The 20312-nt window shown below is 39.1% G+C and overlaps 1 protein-coding gene across 5 annotated transcripts in view; it reads left to right on the forward strand.

The window, feature by feature from the left end:
- Positions 1-20312, forward strand: part of RNF17 (ring finger protein 17) — a 131152-nt gene that overhangs the window by 7765 nt on the left and 103075 nt on the right. For 3 of the 5 annotated variants that reach the window (XM_055243993.2, XM_063618824.1, XM_063618825.1), the window contains exons 1-2: positions 10747-10954; positions 13898-13992. In XM_055243993.2, the coding sequence (XP_055099968.1) occupies positions 10825-10954; positions 13898-13992 (225 nt within the window). In that variant the 5' untranslated portion in view covers positions 10747-10824. Of the gene's footprint in view, positions 1-10741; positions 10955-13897; positions 13993-20312 lie in introns of those variants that run through there. The other 2 variants (XM_063618822.1, XM_063618823.1) reach the window with 1 other exon arrangement.

Here is a 20312-nt window from a genome sequence, read left to right on the forward strand (position 1 = left end):
ACTCAGTCCACGAACTGTGCTTGCCTGGAAGAAAGGCAAGGAGTTGAGGAAGAGAGAGGAGATGGAGGCAATTCTAGGCCTGAGATGGGTCTGAGAATATCTGTGGGTAATAAGACCAATTAAGCTAGAGTAGAAGGGTCATTTGTGGAGCAAAAGATTGTGGATTGTGTTGTACATGGAATTTCTTAGGTCACTGTGGCTCTTTAGTAGATAGTGAAATCAATATAGAGGATCTTGTCCCCATTAAAAATGTTTTTTTTTTTGAGATGGAGTCTTGCTCTGTCGCACATGCTGGAGTACAGTGGAGTACAGATTCTTTTAAAAAATCCAAGTTAAAGATTGATAGAAATATGAAAACTGGCCGGGCGCGGTGGCTCACGCCTATAATCCCAGCACTTTGGGAGCCCGAGGCGGGTGGCTCACCTGAGGTCAGGAGTTTGAGACAAGCCTGGTCAATCTGGTGAAACCCCGTCTCTACCAAAAATACAAAAATTAGCTGGGCGTGGTGGCGGGTGTCTGTAATCTCAGGTACTCGGGAGGCTGAGGCAGGAGAATCACTTGAACCCAGGGGGCGGAGGTTGCAGTGAGCCAAGATCTCACCATTGCACTCCAGCCTGGGCGACAGAACGAGACTGTCTCAAAAATAAAATAAAATAAAATAAAATAAAATAAAATAAAATAAAATAAAATAAAATAAAAAGAAAAAACTGTCTTAGTTTTGGTTCTTGGTTTAATCCAGTTCAAACTGATCTAAGACAAACTAAAGGAATTTACAATAAGGACATAGGAGTATTGTTTTTGCTTTTGTTTTTTTCACAGACCCCAGGAGTAGACATGCAGACCAGGTATCACAAGTAAAGAATCAGAACACCTTTAGAAAGGCAAGCAGCACCTCTCTATTTCTTGCCTCTGCATCTCTCTGTGCTTCTGTTTCATTTTCTTTCAGGACCTTCTGCTTTGCACAAAGGTGGTATGCAATCAGAAGACGGTCTGAGGAGACAAGTATGCATCTCCCACCACGATGTTATATGATTCTTGGAGTAAAAACAGGCCTCCCTGTTCCTACCCACGATTGTATTATTCAATAAAGATTGCTGCCAGGCATGGTGGCTCAGACCTGTAGTCCCAGCACTTTGGGAGGCCGAGGCTGGGCAGATCGCTTGAGACCAGGGTTTGAGACTAGCCTGGACAACATGGTGAGCCACCATCTCTGCAGAAATAAAATAAAATAAAATTAGCCAGGTGTGGTGGCCTGTGCCTATAGCCTCAGCTACTTGGGAGGCTGAGGCAGGAGAATAGCTTGAGCCCTGGAGGTCCAGGCAACAATAAGCCATGATGGCAGCACCGCACTCCAAACTGGGTGACAGAGTGAGACCCTGTCTTAAAAAAAAAAAAAAAAAAAGATTGCATTATTGAATCTTTTTTCCCATATATAATTTATATCATTACATAATTACATTCTAGCTTTTGCATATGCTGAGAACTACATATAATTCAGTATTATGCTGTTTTCAGTTATATATCACATACATTTTCCTATTTAGATATATAATATCTATATTTGTCCTTTTCCACTTGACTGCTGGGTTTCTTAAATTGATATACTGTGATCTCCTAAGCCAGTTACAGATTGGTACAGATTTAAATTACTTCCTATTTTCTGTTTTATTAACAATAAACAGTTATAGTTTTCATTTTTGTTTGTTTGGCTTTTGATCATTTCCTGTGGAAGTATTCTCAAAGCTGAAATTACTGAATTAGTGGGAATGAACATGGCTGTCTTTTTAAATGTTTTGTCAGCTTACTCTCAGAAAAGATTACACCAATAGGTATTGCCACTAGCAGTAGTTAAGAGTTTGTCTCACCATGATTACAAATTTTTCAAAATTGGTAGCTTATTCACACTGATTGGAACATATGAATTGTTCAATATTTTATAATATGTATATGGGAAAACCCTTAAATAGATTAATCAAGAACATATAAGTATGTAATAAATTCCATACTGGATTACATCAGTGATCCTTCTGGCTCTGTATCTTGAAACCTAGTTAAGCTCTTTTATGTTAAATTCACACTGATAGAGTTTTGGAAAATACTTGCTTTTTATTTCTGAAAGTTTTTGCAAAGGATTAGGTTTGGTTTTATGAAAAGTTTTGTCTCTGAAATTATCTGCCTAGACTTTGGACAAGGTGTTCTATTAATTGTCAAATGCAATTGAATTAAATCACATTTTTCTTTCTAGGTTACTTTATAAGGTATTCCTACAGGTCATAAAAAAAAATGCCCACAAGGAGCCAAATTCCTTTATTCATGGATCTAATATTGCTTTATAGTATTGTTATATAGGTTTAGATAATTATGTTGTTTCACCTTCAGAAGTCATATTTTAGTTATAGGTAAAGTCATTCCTAGTTAAAATAGTATGTAAAGCAAACACATTTGAAATCACCATTATTTGACATGTTTTGCTATTACTTACAAGTAACAATTTACATTATTTTAATGTTGTAAATAGTTGTGGAATTTAGTCATTTTCTGTATATTGAATTAATTACTGGCATTAAATAAGTGTCTTCTCTCTTTAGTAGCTTAACTCATTTCCTGAATCTACACATTTGATATAATGCTTTTGATTGGTAAAGTCACATGTAAATACCTATTTTACCTTTTATAAAATAATCTCATAAAATATGGAAGATTTTCTGGCAGACATTATTAGCTAACTGGTGACATTTTCAGTAAGTGCCAAAAAGTAATATATGGATATATAAAACATCAAATATTAAGCATAAACTTTATAAATAGCAGAAATGATTAGTAGAAGAAATTACATATTGTCTGCTAAAATAAATATTAAAATTTGACTACATGAAAAAATATAGTTTCTTGAGCTGATCAAATAAATTGATCATAATTCTTCTTCGTTTTGTTTTCTGTGTCTGCGGAAGTCATAGTGAATCCAGAAAATGTATAGCTTGAATTCTGTTGGGTTTTTTTTTCTTTATTACTTAGTTTACATACATTTTTGTCCTCCTTTGAACTTACTTTCTCCAGGCTTGGGTATGTCCTGGGCATAAATCAAACCACTCAGATCCACTTCTGGAGGTTGGTGTTGGTTTTAAAGCAGGTCCTTGTGGCATCCGTTCCCTTTCCATTGCTAGTCAGTACAGAGCTCACCTAAAAGCTATCAACCAGATAAAAGGTTCTGATGCAAATAATTTGACAACCCATTAGCTAGAAAACTATTTCCTGAATAACTTAAAATCGACCGAAGCCATCCCCCATATGTAACATTGTTCTGCCATTCCCTTCATTTTTGCAGTCCTCCTTTGTATAGCCTTGGAAAACAGATCAGTGAGGTAGCAGTGAAAGACATCATGATACCAAATAGAAACAAGGACTTGGAAGACACACTGGATCTCTTAATTTCCAGGCCACTTGATAGTAGATACAGTTCCTTACAAAAGAACATGGCTTGATCTTGGGAAAAGAGGGTGCTGGAGGTGAGGGAAGATGAATTAGCCACCAAGACAGTTCACCTTGCAATTCAATCATTTAGATCTAACTGGAAAATGATTGCTGCCATGTTCCAGAACAAGATGAAAGCCTCGTTCCACAATGAAAAGGTAAATTTATATCTTCTGTGTTAGATTCTAGGAAAAAAGGAAGTAAAAGAAATACAGAATGGTCCTTGATTCACACCTTTCATCCCTCCCCATCTGCACTTTATTCTTCCTAACTACAAATCCCATGCTGAAATTCTACTGTACTTGATAAGCATACAATCATATTCAGGACTCTGCCAGGACAATATTCTTTTTTTTTTTTTCTTGAGACGGAGTTTCACTCTGTCACCCAGGCTGGAGTGCAGTGGCGTGTTCTTGGCTCACTGCAACCTCCACCTCCCGGATTGAAGTGAGTCTCCTGCCTCAGCCTCTTGAGTAGGTGGGACTACAGGTGTGTGCCGCCATGCTCGGCTAATTTTTGTATTTTTAATAGAGACAGGGTTTCACCATGTTAGCCAGGCTGGTCTCAAACTCCTGATCTCAGGCAATCCGCCGGCCTCGGCTTCCCAAAGTGCTGAGATTACAGGTGTGAACCACTGTGCCCGGCCGACAATATTCTTAAGTATAAAGAACATATAATAGTTGGAAAAATCTGTGAGCAGAAATATTTTAGGGGATATTTTGTTATATATTCAGTATTTCTATAAATGTTTTCAAAATATACAAAATTTTGGATGACATAATGCTTTCTGTATTTCCTCTTCTCCACTTGGGCAGTTCTGTGAACACAAAACATCCCCTCCTGCTCTGATGTTTCACTTTTTATATGGTTTTGATTGGTGCCCCCACCCAAATCTCATGTCAAATTGTAATCCCCAATGTTGGAGGTGGGGGCTGGTGCAGGTGATTGGATCATAGGGGTGGATCCTTCATGAATGGTTTAGCACCACCCCTTTGGTGCTGTCTCCTGATAGTGTTCTCATGAGATCTTCCTTCTGCTCCCACCATGTAAGACACACCAGCTTCCCCTTATTTTCCACCATGATGGTAAGTTGCTTGAGGCCTCCCCGGAAGATGCCACTATGCTTTCTGTAAAGCCTGCAGAACCATGAGCCAATTAAACCTCTTTTATTTGTAAATTACCCAGTTTCAGGTATTTCTTTATAGCAGTGTGAAACGGATTGATAAAACTTTCCAGGAAGATCATTTCATTCCCTATTCTTTGCCCCTTTCCATCTGCCCTTTATTCTTTATTGATTCCCCTGGTCTCTGACCACCCACCTCAAATTTTTACCATATTTATTTTATAATCAATTGTTCCATGCGTTATCATGCCATAATATAAACCCTTTTTATGATGATAGACATCATGACTAATAACTTCTGTAATAGTGATGAGGATATCTGAAAAACATATATTTTAAAAATAGATACACCATAGATATGACATCTATGACTGGTCTAAGAAGAAGGTTCTAATTGGGAGCTGATACAGAAGGAGATCAGTTTGTCTCAGAGCACTTAATAACCTGAATCTCACCCAATAAAAGCACAAAGGCTGAAGAAGTGATAGCCCTTTTTAAGTGAGCTACGAGGGATTAACCATTAAATTTTAGTACCATTGCATATGGTATTTGTATATTGTATCTCTGAGTTCTGTGAGCCAAAGAAGAAAAGGTTGATTTTTGGAGTAAGCATCTTTACCATGACTAGGCAAAATAAAAAAGAAATAGAAGTCAGAGTTGATAGATGTCCACTATCAAAAACAACTTACATTTGGCCTGGCGCGGTGGCTCATGCCTGTAATCCCAGCACTTCGGGAGGCTGAGGTGGGCGGATCCAAGGTCAGGAGATCCAAGACCATCCTGGCCAACATCGTGAAACCCCGTCTCTACTAAAATACAAAAAATTAGCCGGGCGTGGTCGTGTGCGCCTGTAGTCCCAGCTACTTACTCGGGAAGCTGAGCCAGGGGAATCACTTGAACCTGGGCAGCAGAGGTTGCAGTGAACCGAGATCGCGCCACTGCACTCCAGCCTGGCAACAGAGCAAGACTCTGTCTCCAAAAAACAAAGACACAAAAAAAACACATTCTAAATTAGAATTGAGTAGCTGAGTAACTCTGGAATGAAAAGAGATCTGGATTGCCCATGAATGTGAGGACACATGACATACATCTCTGGAGTTATGGAGACAGAAGAGGTCAAGATTGTAACTTCTGAGTGAATACTTCTCATGGGGAAAACTAAGCTGGGAGAAAAGCTAATATTACATTGTTGGTAGCATAACTCACAAACACAATTTAAAAATTCCTTTGGGACATAAAATATGTTAATGTAGCAAATGGAACCAAGACGTAGTAACTGCAGTAGTTCCTTCTGGACCAAAATAAATTGCTAACCACATACATAATTTATTTTCAGAACCCTCAAGGTATTATGCCTCCAATATGCACATTCAAAAATTAGTTAAACAGAGGAATCAAGAAATGGTCAAAATAAGGGTGAAGGAAGCAAGAGTTTCTAAAGCTATCACAAGATGGTGTAGTTGTCATCTCTAGAAATTTAAACAGCAGGGTAAACTTTCTCAAAAAGATGTATCATAGGACTATCTCTAGTCAAAAATGATTGCAGAGTGGGCAGAAATCTCAGAAGCCTACCAAAAAGGTAATTTAAGCAAAGAAAGAAAAAAAGGGAGTGAAGGAATGAGCGAGGGAGAGATAAGAATTTCCTACCACCAAGTTAAAAAGAAAACAATAACAAAACTTTAGGAGACTGTAAAGTCATTGTGTCTCAGACCCAAGATTGGTTTCTATAAGAATAAATGTGGTCGCAGCCAGGCGCAGTGGCTCACACCTGTAATCCTAGCACTTTGGGAGGCTGAGGCGGGTGGATAACCTGAGGTCAGGAGTTCGAGACCAGCCTGACCAACATGGTGAAACCCCTTCTCTACTAAAAATACAAAAAATTAGCCAGGCGTGGGGAGCGCGCCTGCAATCCCAGCTACTTGGGAGGCTGAGGCAGGAGAATTGTTTGAACCCAGGAGGCAGAGGTTGCAGCGAGCTGAGATCACGCCACTGTACTCCAGTCTGGGCGGCAGAGCAAGACTCCACCTCAAAAAATATATACATAGTCTTAGTTTTACACAGAGATGCATACACATATACACAAGATGTAGTGATTGAGAATCTTAAAGAGTAAAACAAAATGTATGTTAACTGGATATCTGAGAAAAATGATTATGATAAAAAGGGCCTAGTCACATTATCCAATGGGGAAAATAAACTTGAAAGAATGTGAATATAAATACAAGTAATACAAGTTTTACAGAAAGAAATGTTAACAGAGAATGAATACCTTTTAAAAGTCATTCCAATGCTAGGAAAACTAGATATCCACATGCAGAAGAATGAAATTAGATCATTATCTCACATTATATACAAAACTCAACTCAAAATAGATTAAAGATTTAAAAGACCTGAAACTGTAAAACTGCTAGAAGAAAATAGGGGGAAAGCACTACATCACTGGTCTGGACAATGATTTTTTTGGATGTGACAACAAAAGCACAGGCAACAAAAGCAAAAATAGACAAACAGGATTACATCAAACTATTAATAGAAAACTCTGCATAGCAAAGGAAACAGCAGAGTAAAGAGCCTATGGAATGGGAGAAAATATTTGCAAACTATACATCTGGTAAGGGGTTAATATCCAAAATACATAAGGAACATAACTCAGTAGGAAGAAAACAAAGAAAAAGTGAGCAAAGGACCTAAATAGACATTTCTCAAAAGATGACATACAAATGGCTAATAGGTATATGAAAGCATGCTCAATGTCACTAATCATCAGGGAAATGCAAATTAAAACCACAACGAGATATTACAGAAGGTATTAGAATGGAGATTATTTAAAAAAAGACAAAAGATAACAAGTGTTGGCAAGGATATGGAGAAAAGGGAACCCTTATACAGTTAGTGGGAATGTAAATTAGTACAGCCATTATGGGAAACAGTATAAATTCTTTGTTGTGTATATTTTTGAGAAGGTAACTGAATCGGTTAACTTAGTTAAATGTTGAAATACGTCTATTCAATAGATTAATTTGGTTTTAGAATATTAAAATTTTGGCTTGGTGTTATTCTATTAATCCCACTCTTATGTTGGGAATAAATATGTTTCTGTTGAATAATTTGGTCTTAGAATATTAATATTTTGGCTTGGTGTTATTCTATTAATCTCACTCTTATGTTGGGAATAAATATGTTATATGTTTCTGTTCAATAATTTGATCTTAGAATATTAATATTTTGGCTTGGTGTTATTCTATTAATCTCACTCTTATGTTGGGAATAAATATGTTATATGCTTAACAACAACAAAAAAACCTAACTTTGACCATGGATTTGATTTCAGGTGCATAGGGCTAAGGGCAGCTTGCAGGTTAGCTCTGTGACTGCATAGTTCTATATTCTTTCTCTGATCTACTGCTACTATTTGATCTCTGAATTTCTCTTTAGTTTTGGTGAAACTTTCTAAAAGACATTCACTGTGGGTCAGATGCAATTTATAAAAATTGTATACTCAAGAAGGGAGCCCTGTTTATCTCATTTCTCATCTGCTTAGGAGATGATTTTAGAGCACTAGAAAGACACTGGTAGAGAGGCAGGCAGAGGGCAAACCTCCAAGGCCATTAAGGTTTTGTTGCAATTCATAGGAAGCCATTAAAGGGTTCCAAACAAAGGATTTAAACAACCTAAATTGAATGTTAAGAAGACATTTCTGGCTGCTCTATTTGAGGGTTCTTGGTAAGTGCTAAGAAATGAACAAATGTGGTATAATCATCTATCAGTGTATTTCTCACTGGCCCTGATTTATCCAAGATTAATTCAATTTCTGGGATTACCAAAGGCATCTCTGATGAAACTCAAGAGCCACATTAAATATCCACATTATGGCCCAAGATGAACACCTATGCAATGAGATTGTCATTATTCAAATTACAGTACAGCTGTACTGTACTGGATATAGAGGAAAAAGAGGCTTGCTACATGCTAGAGTAGCATTAAGCATGGAGAGAAATATTAAGGTTTAAAGGAGAAAGTGCTTCTAAAACTGACCCAGGAAGGATAAGGAGAATATGGGCCGGACGTGGTGGCTCACGCCTGTAATCCTAGCACTTTGGGGGGCCTAAGGTGGGCAGACTGCCTGAGCTCAGGAGTTTGAGACCAGCCTGTGCAACACAGTGAAACCCAGTCTCTACTAAAATACAAAAAATCAGCTGGGCGTGGTGGCGTGTGCCTGTAGTCCCAGCTACTGGGGAGGCTGAGACAGGAGAATTGCTTGAACCCAGAGACCAAGGTTGCAGTGAGCCAAGATCTCGCCATTGCACTCCGGCCTGGGCGACAGAGCGAGACTCCGTTTCTAAAAAAAAAAAAAAAAAGAATATGAATTGATGAAGAGTGAACAGTAGGCATTCCAGATGAGGGGAATAGGGAATAATATAAAACTGTAGAAGAGTCAACATGTTACATGAGAATATTGGCTTGATTAGTACTCAGATCCATCACGGATTAGTAGTGGAAACTATTGGGTGAGTAGTAGAATGAGGGTAATTTAGGGAAGCAGTACTTTTCTCTCGAAGACAATAAATTACAAAGATTTTTTAGCAGAAGTGAGCCTTTCAACAGAATACTTAACTTCACAGTTTCTGTTTACCCACACACAGTGTAGAGAGAAAAGAAAATGAGGAATATGGGCAAATGCTTACTTCACAGTTTCTATTTACCCACACACAGTGTAGACAGAAAATGAGGAATATGGGCAGGCTTTATTCTTAGCAGCAAAAGGCAACCTTGCCACCTCCAGGTGTTTTGTTTGAAATACACCTGCCACCTTTCTACTAGATTACTTCATTCCTTGCTCACAAAACGTCTCATGCACTCTACTGCTTAAAGAATAAAGTCCAAACTGCTCAGCCCGACACTCGAGATTCTCCGAAATTCTTCCCTGACATATCTCTCCAGAGAAGCTTACTTTTAGGAAACTCATACTCTGGCTAAATGGTCTTTGAATTATCAAGAAGTCACTGTGTCTTCCATCTACCTTCCCTCGCTGATGTGTTCTTTATTCTTGGAATCCCTTAGTTCTTGTTTACTCCTGTTAAGTACTACCTAGGTTGTAAGGTCTAGTGCAAACCCTATATCCTCTAGGAAGACTTTCCATACCACCGTAGACCATATTGACTTCATTTCTTCATTGCTTTTTGTGAACTATGCTTGGACAAGTTGCTTCAACTCTTTCTTTTTTTGTTTTTGTTTTGTTTTGTTTTGTTTTGAGACGGAGTCTTGCTCTGTCGCCCAGGCTGGAGTGCAGTGGTGCAATCTCGGCTCACTGCAAGCTCCGCCTCCCGGGTTCACGCCATTCTCTTGCCTCAGCCTCCCGAGTAGCTGGAACTACAGGCGCCTGCCGCCACGTCTGGCTAATTTTTTTTTTTTTTTTTTTTTCAGTAGAGACAGGGTTTCACCATATTAGTCAGGATGGTCTCAATCTCCTGACCTCGTGATCTGCCCGCCTCGGCCTCCCAAAGTGCTGGGATTACAGGCGTGAGCCACCGCGCCGGGCGCAGAAGGCAGTAATTCTTATTGTCTCTAACACACATCCAGCACATAACAGTTATTTTGGCGGAAGTTACTGGGGTTTTTTTATGGAGTTATATACCTCTCAAGCAGAAACCTGTTAGTTCATAAATTCTTAGCATCCCCAACCACTCTTGGCACGCTGCCTTGTATCTTATTAGGCTCAACAGCAGTTAGTAATGATGAACACTCCTTAATTCGAAAGCGTTCACTGAATCTACCCCAGCGATAGCTGCTGATTAGCTTCTCCATCTCAGCTCCTATTAGCCAAGCCCTAGATGCCCGGAGCACACAGGTTTGGGGCTTCTGGCCCTGACACATAATAGGGAAAGGGGATTGCTTCAATACAAATGATTATTTATAAAGTTACTCACAATGTAAGTAATAATATGCGAAATTTTAATTTGTGATGACTAAAAGCGCTAAAGTGGTGACTCTTTGGGTAGAACGTAAAAACGAACCGTCCTTAACGGCCACAAGGCGCCCCTTCTAGGAGTGGTACCTCCCAGGATAACGGAAAACAGCCCCAGCCGCATCAGGAGCGAGCTTGGGGGCGGGCTTTAATCTCCCGGCCCACTGTTTGGCTATCTGCAGGTGCTGGCCTCCAGTGATTGGTCGCTGCCGCGAGGGCCGCCGGGACACGCACTCGGCGGTTGTTCCAGAAGAAAGAGACAGCGATGGCGGCAGAGGCTTCGAAGACTGGGCCTTCCCGGTCTTCCTACCAGCGGATGGGGAGGAAGAGTCAGCCCTGGGGTGCCGCTGAAATCCAGTGCACCAGGTGTGGCAGGAGGGTATCCAGAGCATCCGGTGAGGAGCCCAAGGGCCCACCTAGCGGGGAGGCATCCTGGAGGGAGCGCTGGGGGCCAGGTGAGCTGCTGGGCGCTAGGTGAGCTGCTGGGCGCGTGAGGCTTGGTCAGCTGCATCCAATCCTGGTGTCACCGGAAACTGCGTCACAGGCCTCCCACGAGCTGCAGCCGACCCCCAAGAGGGCCATGTTTGGGTTGGTTAGGGCAGCACTTACCCCTTTCACGGCTTTCTCCACTTACCCATCCCGGCCTCCCGACCCTCCAGTCGGGAGGATGGGGGCCCGGTGGCTTTAATCTACGCCTCACAAGGCAGGTTAGCGGATTCATGCAAAAGTAGACAAAATGTAGCCCATTGTTTTGTCATCAAGAAGGAACGAAACTTGATTTTCTTGTGTAGTTTTTGTTGTAGGAGTAACAAGTAGACCATTGTGAAATGGTTTTGGATTTTGTTGTTGTTGTTGTTAGCATTTTTTTGTTTCTGTGGGGTTTTTTTTTGTTGTTTGTTTGTTTTTTACGTTATGGCTCATACTGGCCAAAAACACTGTTTGGAAAATGATAGTTTCTTTTGTGCACCTTGTGGGGTGTGTGTGTGTGTGTGTGTGTGTGTGTGTGTGTGTTGGTCTTTATATGTGAAGGAAAAAATACACTGCACTATTATTGGTCTGTTCAGCTACAGTCTACTTAAGTGATAACAGGTTCAAGTTATTTATTTATTTTTTTTCTTTGAGACGGAGTCTAGCTCTGTAGCCCAGGCTGGGGTGCAGTGGCGTGATCTCGGCTTACTGCAAGCTCCACCTCCCAGGTTCACGCCATTCTCCTGCCTGAGCCTCTGGAGTAGCTGGGACTACAGGCGCCCGCCACCACGCCCGGCTAATTTTTTGTATATTTAGTAGAGTCGGGGTTTCACCATGTTAGCCAGGATGGTCTCGATCTCCTGACCTCGTGATCCGCGCGCCTCGGCCTCCCAAGTGCTGGGATTACAGGTGTGAGCCACCGCGCCCGGCAGGTTCAAGTTATTTTAATGTAACTTAAAATACCTTAGTGTGCTCTTAATACAGATGAGTTGTTGAATCTCAATTCCTGGAGCTACTGAAAATTCGTATTACTTGGCGTAACTGATTAATGTTTATATTTTCAAAGTTAAGGTCATTCAATCAGTTTTCTCAGTCTTGTCAAGATGGACTCTCTGAGATGTGAGCCTCTGCAGAAACAGTTGTGATTTCAGTGGAGAACCAAGTTTCTCGTACTTGGGGTTTAGATCACTGCTACCGTTACGTAGAAAATTTCCATTTTTGAATGAAATTAAAATTACGGAATAAAGTTCTAGAACACAACCTTTTAAAATGAGTACTTATTCCATACATTAGTATTGTAATGCTTAGAAAAACTAAATTGGAAAAGTAGTGGTTATGTATATAGAATCCTGAAAGTGCTTTTTAAGCTGTAATGTACCACAAGTTATTTTGAGTTATTCGGTATCAGAAATTTTATAATAACAGTTAAGTGTTTTTATTTCTTTGGCAATATTATCTCTGAAAGTTAAGTAGGGTTTTAAAATATAGCATGGTTGTAAGCAAGTTTCAGGTATTTCAGTTGGATAGGAAACTTGTAAAGTTTTTAAAAAATAAAATTAATGCAAGGCCGAGCACAGTGGCTCACGCCTGTAGTCCCAGCACTTTGGGATGCCAAGGTGGGCGGATCACTTGAGGTCAGGAGATCAAGACCAGCCTAGGCAACATGGTGAAACCCCATCTCTACTAAAAATACAAAAAAATTAGCTAGCCATGCTGACGCACACCTGTAATCTCAGCTACTCCGGAGGCCGAGGCAGGAGAATAGCATGAACTCAGGAGGCGGAGTTGGCAGTGAACCGAGATGTGGTCTGTCTCCAAATGAATGAATGAATGAAATTAATGCAATTATAATTCAGCAAGAACTCTATAATTATTTTGCTAGTAAAAGATGACTGATTTTTATCTAGTTTTTTTCCCTTTTTAGTTTTCTTGCAAAACTTTAAAAATGACAACCTTTTGAAATTATATAGTGAAAACAAATGTTATTTATTATAAACTTCAAATTCTTAGAGCATTTAATCATGATGTTAGGTTTTCAATCAAGTTACGATATTTCCTTTCATAAATGCTAAGTTTGTGAAAATGTGAGTTGTGGGTATGTGATAATAGTAGCATCTGGCTTCTGGCCTTGCCAATGTCTTAAATAATTCTAAGAGCACGGTCTTGCCAGTGTCTCATTTTGGCCCTTCCTGACCTCTTTACAGGATGGGAAATATAAAGTAGTAGAGGGCAGTATGATCAATCAGAAAGAATGTTAGACTTGGAAACAGAACTAGATAGGAGTCTGGATTATGCCATTTAGTTAACCAAATCTCCAAAATGCTATTTCATCTCCAACCCACTTAACTGTGATATTTACAAATAACAAATAAAATGTGTCAGAGCACTTTGTATAAGATATGGCAGATTCAAAGTATTCTAGGTACAAAATAGCTATCTGAATTAATGCAAATGCTATTACATAGCTCTTCTTGGTTTTTCTTCTTGATTTTTCTCCCTCCTGACCTGAGTAGTTGGTTACTCCTGATTTATATTCAATAAGTCAGCCATTTCAAACTGTAGTAGGTATCTTTTCCTGTACAGTAGGATCCTCTTTGAATTTCCCTTTGATCAGTATTGCCCATTCAACATGAACACACTGTGGGCAGTTTAATCACAATAGAATTTCTTCAGTAAAGTTAGCCAGGTGTGTTGGGACACACCTGTAGTCCCAGCTATTTGGGAGGCTGAGGTAGGAGGATCACTTGAGCCCGAGAGGTGGAGGCTGCAGTGAGCGGGTGCCACTACACTCCAGCTTGGGTGACAGAGCAAGACCCTGTCTCAATAATAATAATCATCATCAAAATAATAATTAAGAATTTCATCAATAGGTCAGCATTGTGAACTTCAATATGGACATGCTTTTTGTGAACTATGCTTGTTAATGACTGAAGAATGCACCACAATTATATGCCCTGATGGTGAGGTGAGTGTTATAATTTCTTAGATGAAACATATCACAACCTAATGTTAATGGTAAAAATACTACAGTAGTAAAACGTACTTCTAGTTAGAAACTAAAAACGGCCGGGCATGGTGGCCGACGCCTGTAATCCTAGCACTTTTGGAGGCTGAGGCGGGCAGATCTCGAGATCAAGAGCTCAAGACCATCCTGGCCAACCTGGGGAAACCCCGTCTCTACTAAAAATACAAAAATTTGCTGGGCCTAGTGGTGCACACCTGTAGTCCCAGCTGCTTGGTAGCCTGAAGCAGGAGAATCGCTTGAACCCAGGAGGTGGAGGCTGCAGTGAGCCAAGATTGCACCACTGCACTCCAGTCTGCCGACAGAGCAAGACTCCTTCTCAAAACAAAAAAAAACAAAAAACCCCTAAAATCTTGCATTTTTGCTGCTGAATCTTTAAGCAAAGAAACCTAACAAAAGATATAACTTTTTCTATCCATTTTATAATTGTGCAAAGTGATCAGGAAAAATAAAAGGCTAAAGTCATACACTTATCAGCCTACATATTTTGATTCTTTGGTGACTTCTGTGGAAAATTATGTCTTTTGTTTATTTTAATGGTGTATATTCCTTTAAAAACCCTAGCCCCTGTTTTACCCACCAATCCATGCAACCAAATTTTGAACTCCACCTGCCCCTCAACCTTTGTGTGTCATCAAATGTACATTTGTGGAGATGCCATTCTACAACAAGGTAGAGAAGCAAAACTACTGCCTAAAATTCTTACTTCAGAAGCACTAAAAAACAATTCCATTAAGACTAAAATCTGTCCATATGAATGAGAACAAATTAAGGATGTAAAATAAAATTTACTTGATATCCTATTCATTTAATACAAATATAAGTGTAGTTCAGTTTATGTAATATGTTCCTAGAAAGTTGACTCAAGCTGTAAATTCCTTTTTTTTTTGAGACAGAGTCTCACTCTGTCCCCCAGGCTGGAGTGCAGTGACTCGATCTCAGCTCACTGCAACCTCCGCCTCCCAGATCCAAGTGATTCTCCTGCCTCAGCCTCCCGAGTAGCTGGGACTATAGGCGTGTGCCACCACGCCCGACTAATTTTTTGTATTTTTAGTAGAGAGGGGGTTTCACCATATTAGCCAGGATGGTCTCAATCTCCTGACCTCGTGATCCGCCCACCTTGGCCTCCCAAAGTGCTGGGATTACAGGCATGAGCCACCGCACCCGGCCAAGCTGTAAATTCTTAATGTTTTACTGGATAAATCAGATGATAAAGTTTTGTATCATTTGTTTTCTGTGGAAGTGTGGCAGACCCTATGGAGGCATGAGACCTAGAATGCAGTTCTCATTCTGTCAGTCTAGCCTGGGTTTCCTCATTTGTGAGATGGATATAATACCTGCTTTGTCTTATCTCCTAGGATTTCTAAGAATCAAATCTGAATTATGTAAAAGTTCTCCGTAAGCTTCCAGACTACTAAAATAACCCTTCATTATTTAGGTTTGAATGAACTGGCTTGCAAATTAAATATGGTTTAAAAAAACCCAAACCATATATTGTAATTAATGAAAGTTTAAATTATAACAAAAAAATTACGTATTAGTAGCTGCCTATTTTGTGGGAAATTCCTAACCTCTTACCTTTTTTATTTGACATGGGGCTCTTTAGACGTGGCTGGCTACGTGGGTAAGACGAAGTGAGCCCTCCTCCTGTGGTTGTGGTGGTAGATCCCTGATGGATTCAGTCTTGTGGGTGAAGATTAAGTGAAGGGAAAGGAAAGGAGCAGGCAGCTGGAACTGTCTGTGTCCATATCCATCCTGTTCTAATATTAAAAAAAAAAAGACTTGGCAAATGATTTCACATTTAATGTTCTTAAATCATTATACTTGTACTATTTTTTGGATTTTGGATAATGTGTAGGAGTGTTTATAATGTGTTTACAGATACTAATTTTGATTTTAAGGTTGTGATAAATCTATTTTGTATCATTGACTAGTTTTGCTCTAACTTTTACTTTAGAGATAAGTGACCTGTCCCATCCTCCGTTCCTACTCCCCCATCCCCGCACCCACCTACTGTTAGCCCAGGTAATTGACAAGTGACTGTATTCACATTCTTCAGACACACTGGTGAGCTGGGCCCTATTAAAAGAAGTCATTCAAGAAACCTTCCTGAAATTGTTACCACTCTTTTTAAACTTTAGATTTGTATTATTATCTAATATTTATTTGGGATAAGGTATACAGAGAATAGAAGAATCTAGTTTAAATTTAGTGAAGTCTGAATTTATGGAATATTTGAGGAATGTAGTTTATTACATTTGAATGAGGTATCTGCTCTAAAAAGTAAGATTTAGATTCCTGTATTCACGTTAGACTTATATCTTTAACTTCAGAGGCCTGGCTAATGCTGTTTACTTCAAATGTAAGCCTAAAATCCATTCAAGATTAATAGGTATCCTTTTGTTCTTATTTCTGAGTTTGGGTGAATGTGCATTTATTTGACAGTTTATTTTTGATAGTTGAATGGTTTTTGATAACATCCCTTCTCTGCTATTGATTGATGTTAATGGTTAATCTTTCTATAATTTTGCACAGCAAAATGACAGATTTTATTCAAGAATGGGATTATACCTAGGTGCTATTTTAGAAATACTGGCATTTTATTAACTTTTGGACCTGAGTCTAAAATACATTGGGCCATGAAGAAAGGATAAATCATCTAATCAATAGATAATTCATATATACTAAAATCCCATGATTGGAAATATTAATATATAAAAATTAGAAATGTAAACTAGACGGAGATACAGATAATCGTATAATCTTGGATAGGAAAGCATTGATAAGCATATCAAATAGCAATCAGAAACTATAGAATAAATGCTTGTTAAATTTGACCACAGTTTTTCATTTACAAGCAACAAAAGCAGGCAAAACACCATCATAAATAAAATTTAAATGACAAGCTATAGGGGGTAAAAGAAAACCTTTATTATATATGTTACAAGTTAAGAGTCTTTCTGCAGTTTTTACTTAAAATCTTTTAAATTAGTTGTATTTAATACTTTCTTAAACTATCTGGAAGAAATGTCCTGCATCAAATCTGCTGATAATAGCATTAACCTCTTAAGAAATGCTAAGCCAAAGTGTGATGAACTAGGAGGTATATAGAAATTAAGTTTTTAAACCCCAATTTTGGGGAAAAGGGACTTAAAATACCATCCAGCTCAGTGAGATTTGTTAAAAGTAACCTAATTAAACTAATAATACATGGCTACAAGTACATGGTTTTAAGTACATAATACTTGAAACCTTGAAAGAACATTCTCTTCCCCACCAGAGATGTATATTTCACAAAAATGGGAGACTATAACAATTAGTAATCTGCTTTGTTTCTTTTAGCAGCATTCATCTATTCTCATAAAAATAAGCACTATAATTTTCTTAACTAATCTCTTTATTGATAAACATTTAGTTTTAAAAATTTTTCACTATAATTGTGTATAATTCCTCAACCTCACCTCTATCAGTAGGTTCTGTAATTTCTAAGTCTCTCTACTAAAAATACCAAATTAGCCAGGCATGGTGGCGCATGCCTGTAATCCCAGATACTCGGGAGGCTGAGGCAGGAGAATCACTTGAACCCAGGAGGCGGAGGTTGCAGTGAGCCGAGATCGCACTATTGCACTCCAGCCTGGGCAACAAGAGTGAAACTACATCTGAAGAAAAAGGGTGGGGAGTATATGTTTAATTATTTTATATGTTATGTGATGTAAGGTCCAGGTATACCTTTATTCTTCAGAATGATTGGCTGATTTTGTCATACCTTTTATTGAGTAATCCTTCTTCCATTTAATTGAAATCCCACTTGTATTCTATATTAAGTTCTCATAGAGAGTTGGGTCTGTTTCAAGGCTTTATTCTACTGATTATTATGCTAGCACGTAGTGTTTTAATTATTACAGTAGCGTTATAATCATTAATTGGTGGAATAAATTTATGCTGAATTCTATGTTAAAGTTTTTGTAGTTCTTGTACAATATATTTTTCCATACGTATTTTAGAATTGTATTTCATATTAGATGATGTTAGGACATTCAGTCTTTGTCTCCAGGAACCTGGTTTGATTCTCCATTTTTTTTTTTTGTTCTTGTTTTATGACCTCTAGCCAAGTGCGATTTTTAAAAAAGTTTTCTTTACTTAGAGCTTATAGTTTTCTTGTTAAATTTTCGTAAATAACTTAAATCAGCAGGAAGGTAAACATTAAAAAGTGGGCAAAGGACATGAACAGACACTTTTTTTTTTTCTTTTGAGACAGAGTTTCGCTCTGTCACCCAGGCTAGAGTGCAGTGGTGCCATCTCAGCTCACTGCAAGCTCCGCCTCCCAGGTTCACACCATTCTCCTGCCTCAGCCTCTCGAGTAGCTGGGATTACAGGCGCCCACCTCCATGCCCGGCTAATTTTTTGTATTTTTAGTAGAGACGGGGTTTCACCATGTTAGGCAGGATGGTCTTGATCTCCTGACCTCATGATCCGCCCGCCTCGGCCTCCCAAAAGTTCTGGGATTACAGTCATGAGCCACCACTCCCAGTCGTGAACAGATACTTCCTAAAAGACATACAACCAGCCAACAAACATGAAAAAATGCTCACATCACTTATCAGAGAAATGCAAATCAAAACCCACAGTGAGATACCATCTCACACCAGAATGTCTATTATTAAAAAGTCAAAAACTAACAGATGTTGTCAAGGTTGTGGAGAAAAGAGAATGCTTATAGACTGTTGGTGGGAATGCAAATCAGGCCCTGTGGAAAGCAGTTTGGCGATTTCTCAAAGAACTAATAATAAAACAACCATTTGACTCAGCACTTCCATTACTGGGTGTATACCCAAAGGAAAATAAATTATTCTTCCAAAAAGATACCTGTACTCATATGGTTATCACAGTATCATTCACAATAGCAAATACATGGAATCAACCTATGCGTCCCATCATTGGTGGATTGAATAAAGAAAATGTTGTACATATACACCACAGAATAGTATGCAGGCATTAAAAAGAATGAAATAATGTCGTTTGCAGCAACATGGATGCAGCTGAAGGCCATTACCCTAAACAAATTAATGCAGAAACACAAAACCAAGTACCACATTTTCACTTCAAGTGGGAGCTAAACATTGGCCACACATGGACATAAACATGGAAGCAATAGACACTGGGGACTGCTAGAGAGAGGAAGGGAGGCAAGGGCAGAAAAACTTTCCGTTGGGTTCTGTGCTCACTGTTTGGGTCATGGGATCAACAGAAGCCCAGACCTCAGCATCGTGCCCTACACCCTTGCCACAAACCTGTACACGTACCCCTTGAATCTAAAATTTTAAAGAAAAAGATAATTTCAGTTTCATATCCTGGCTTATCCTTTAATTGAGCGAAGTTAGAGGACATACTTCAGCTTTACTTCAATTTCCTTTTCTTTCTTTTTTGTATTGTATTGTGAGGTTTCAATGAGATAGTTTGCAAAGTTTATAGGACCTAGGCACCCAGGGAATGATGTTGCATTTCCTTCTGCCTTCTTCATTTTTCTTTCAGGTATCAGTTCATGATCTGAGTGGCTTTTAAAATATGTGGAAAAAAATCAGAGACCACAGGACCTCAAATAAATGAACATAGGAAAACTGTTCTCAGAAAAAAGTCAACCATCAACTATCCAACTTTCTTCTAACTGCATTTTACTTGAACACTGTCTCGAGCAGGGATTTTTCTTCATCTAGTGTCTGTGGGCCACAGTGGACTTTAGGAATTCTATTGAACCACATGATTTAAAAAAGTTTTTAAATTAAATATTTTAGAGTTTTGAACATACATTACTAATTTTTTTTTTACTTTTTTTGAAACAGTCTGACTCTTTCACCCAGGCTGGAGTGCAGTGGCGCAATCTTGGCTCACTGCAACCTCCGTGCCCCACCCCGCCAGGTTCAAGCGATTCTCCTGCCTCAGCCTCCAGAGTAGCTGGGATTACAGGCGCCCACCACCATGCCTGGCTAATTTTTGTATTTTTAGTAGAGACGAGGTTTTGCCATGTTGGCCAGGCTGGTGTTGAACTCCTGACCTCAGGTGATCCACCCACCTCGGCCTCCCAAAGTGCTAGGATTACGGGCGTGAGCCCTCATGCCTGGCCTAACATTTTTGAAGTAAAATTGAAAGTATTGCTAGTATTCCTTTACAGTTATGGTAGAATGAAGTGTTTTGGTTAACTAAAAGTTAATAGTTGCCAAATTCCTGATTGCTTCCAAAAATTAAAATGGGTCAAAACCTCATAT

Source organism: Symphalangus syndactylus, chromosome 15 (genome assembly GCF_028878055.3).
Source record: "Symphalangus syndactylus isolate Jambi chromosome 15, NHGRI_mSymSyn1-v2.1_pri, whole genome shotgun sequence".
Classification (NCBI taxonomy): Eukaryota; Metazoa; Chordata; class Mammalia; order Primates; family Hylobatidae; genus Symphalangus; species Symphalangus syndactylus.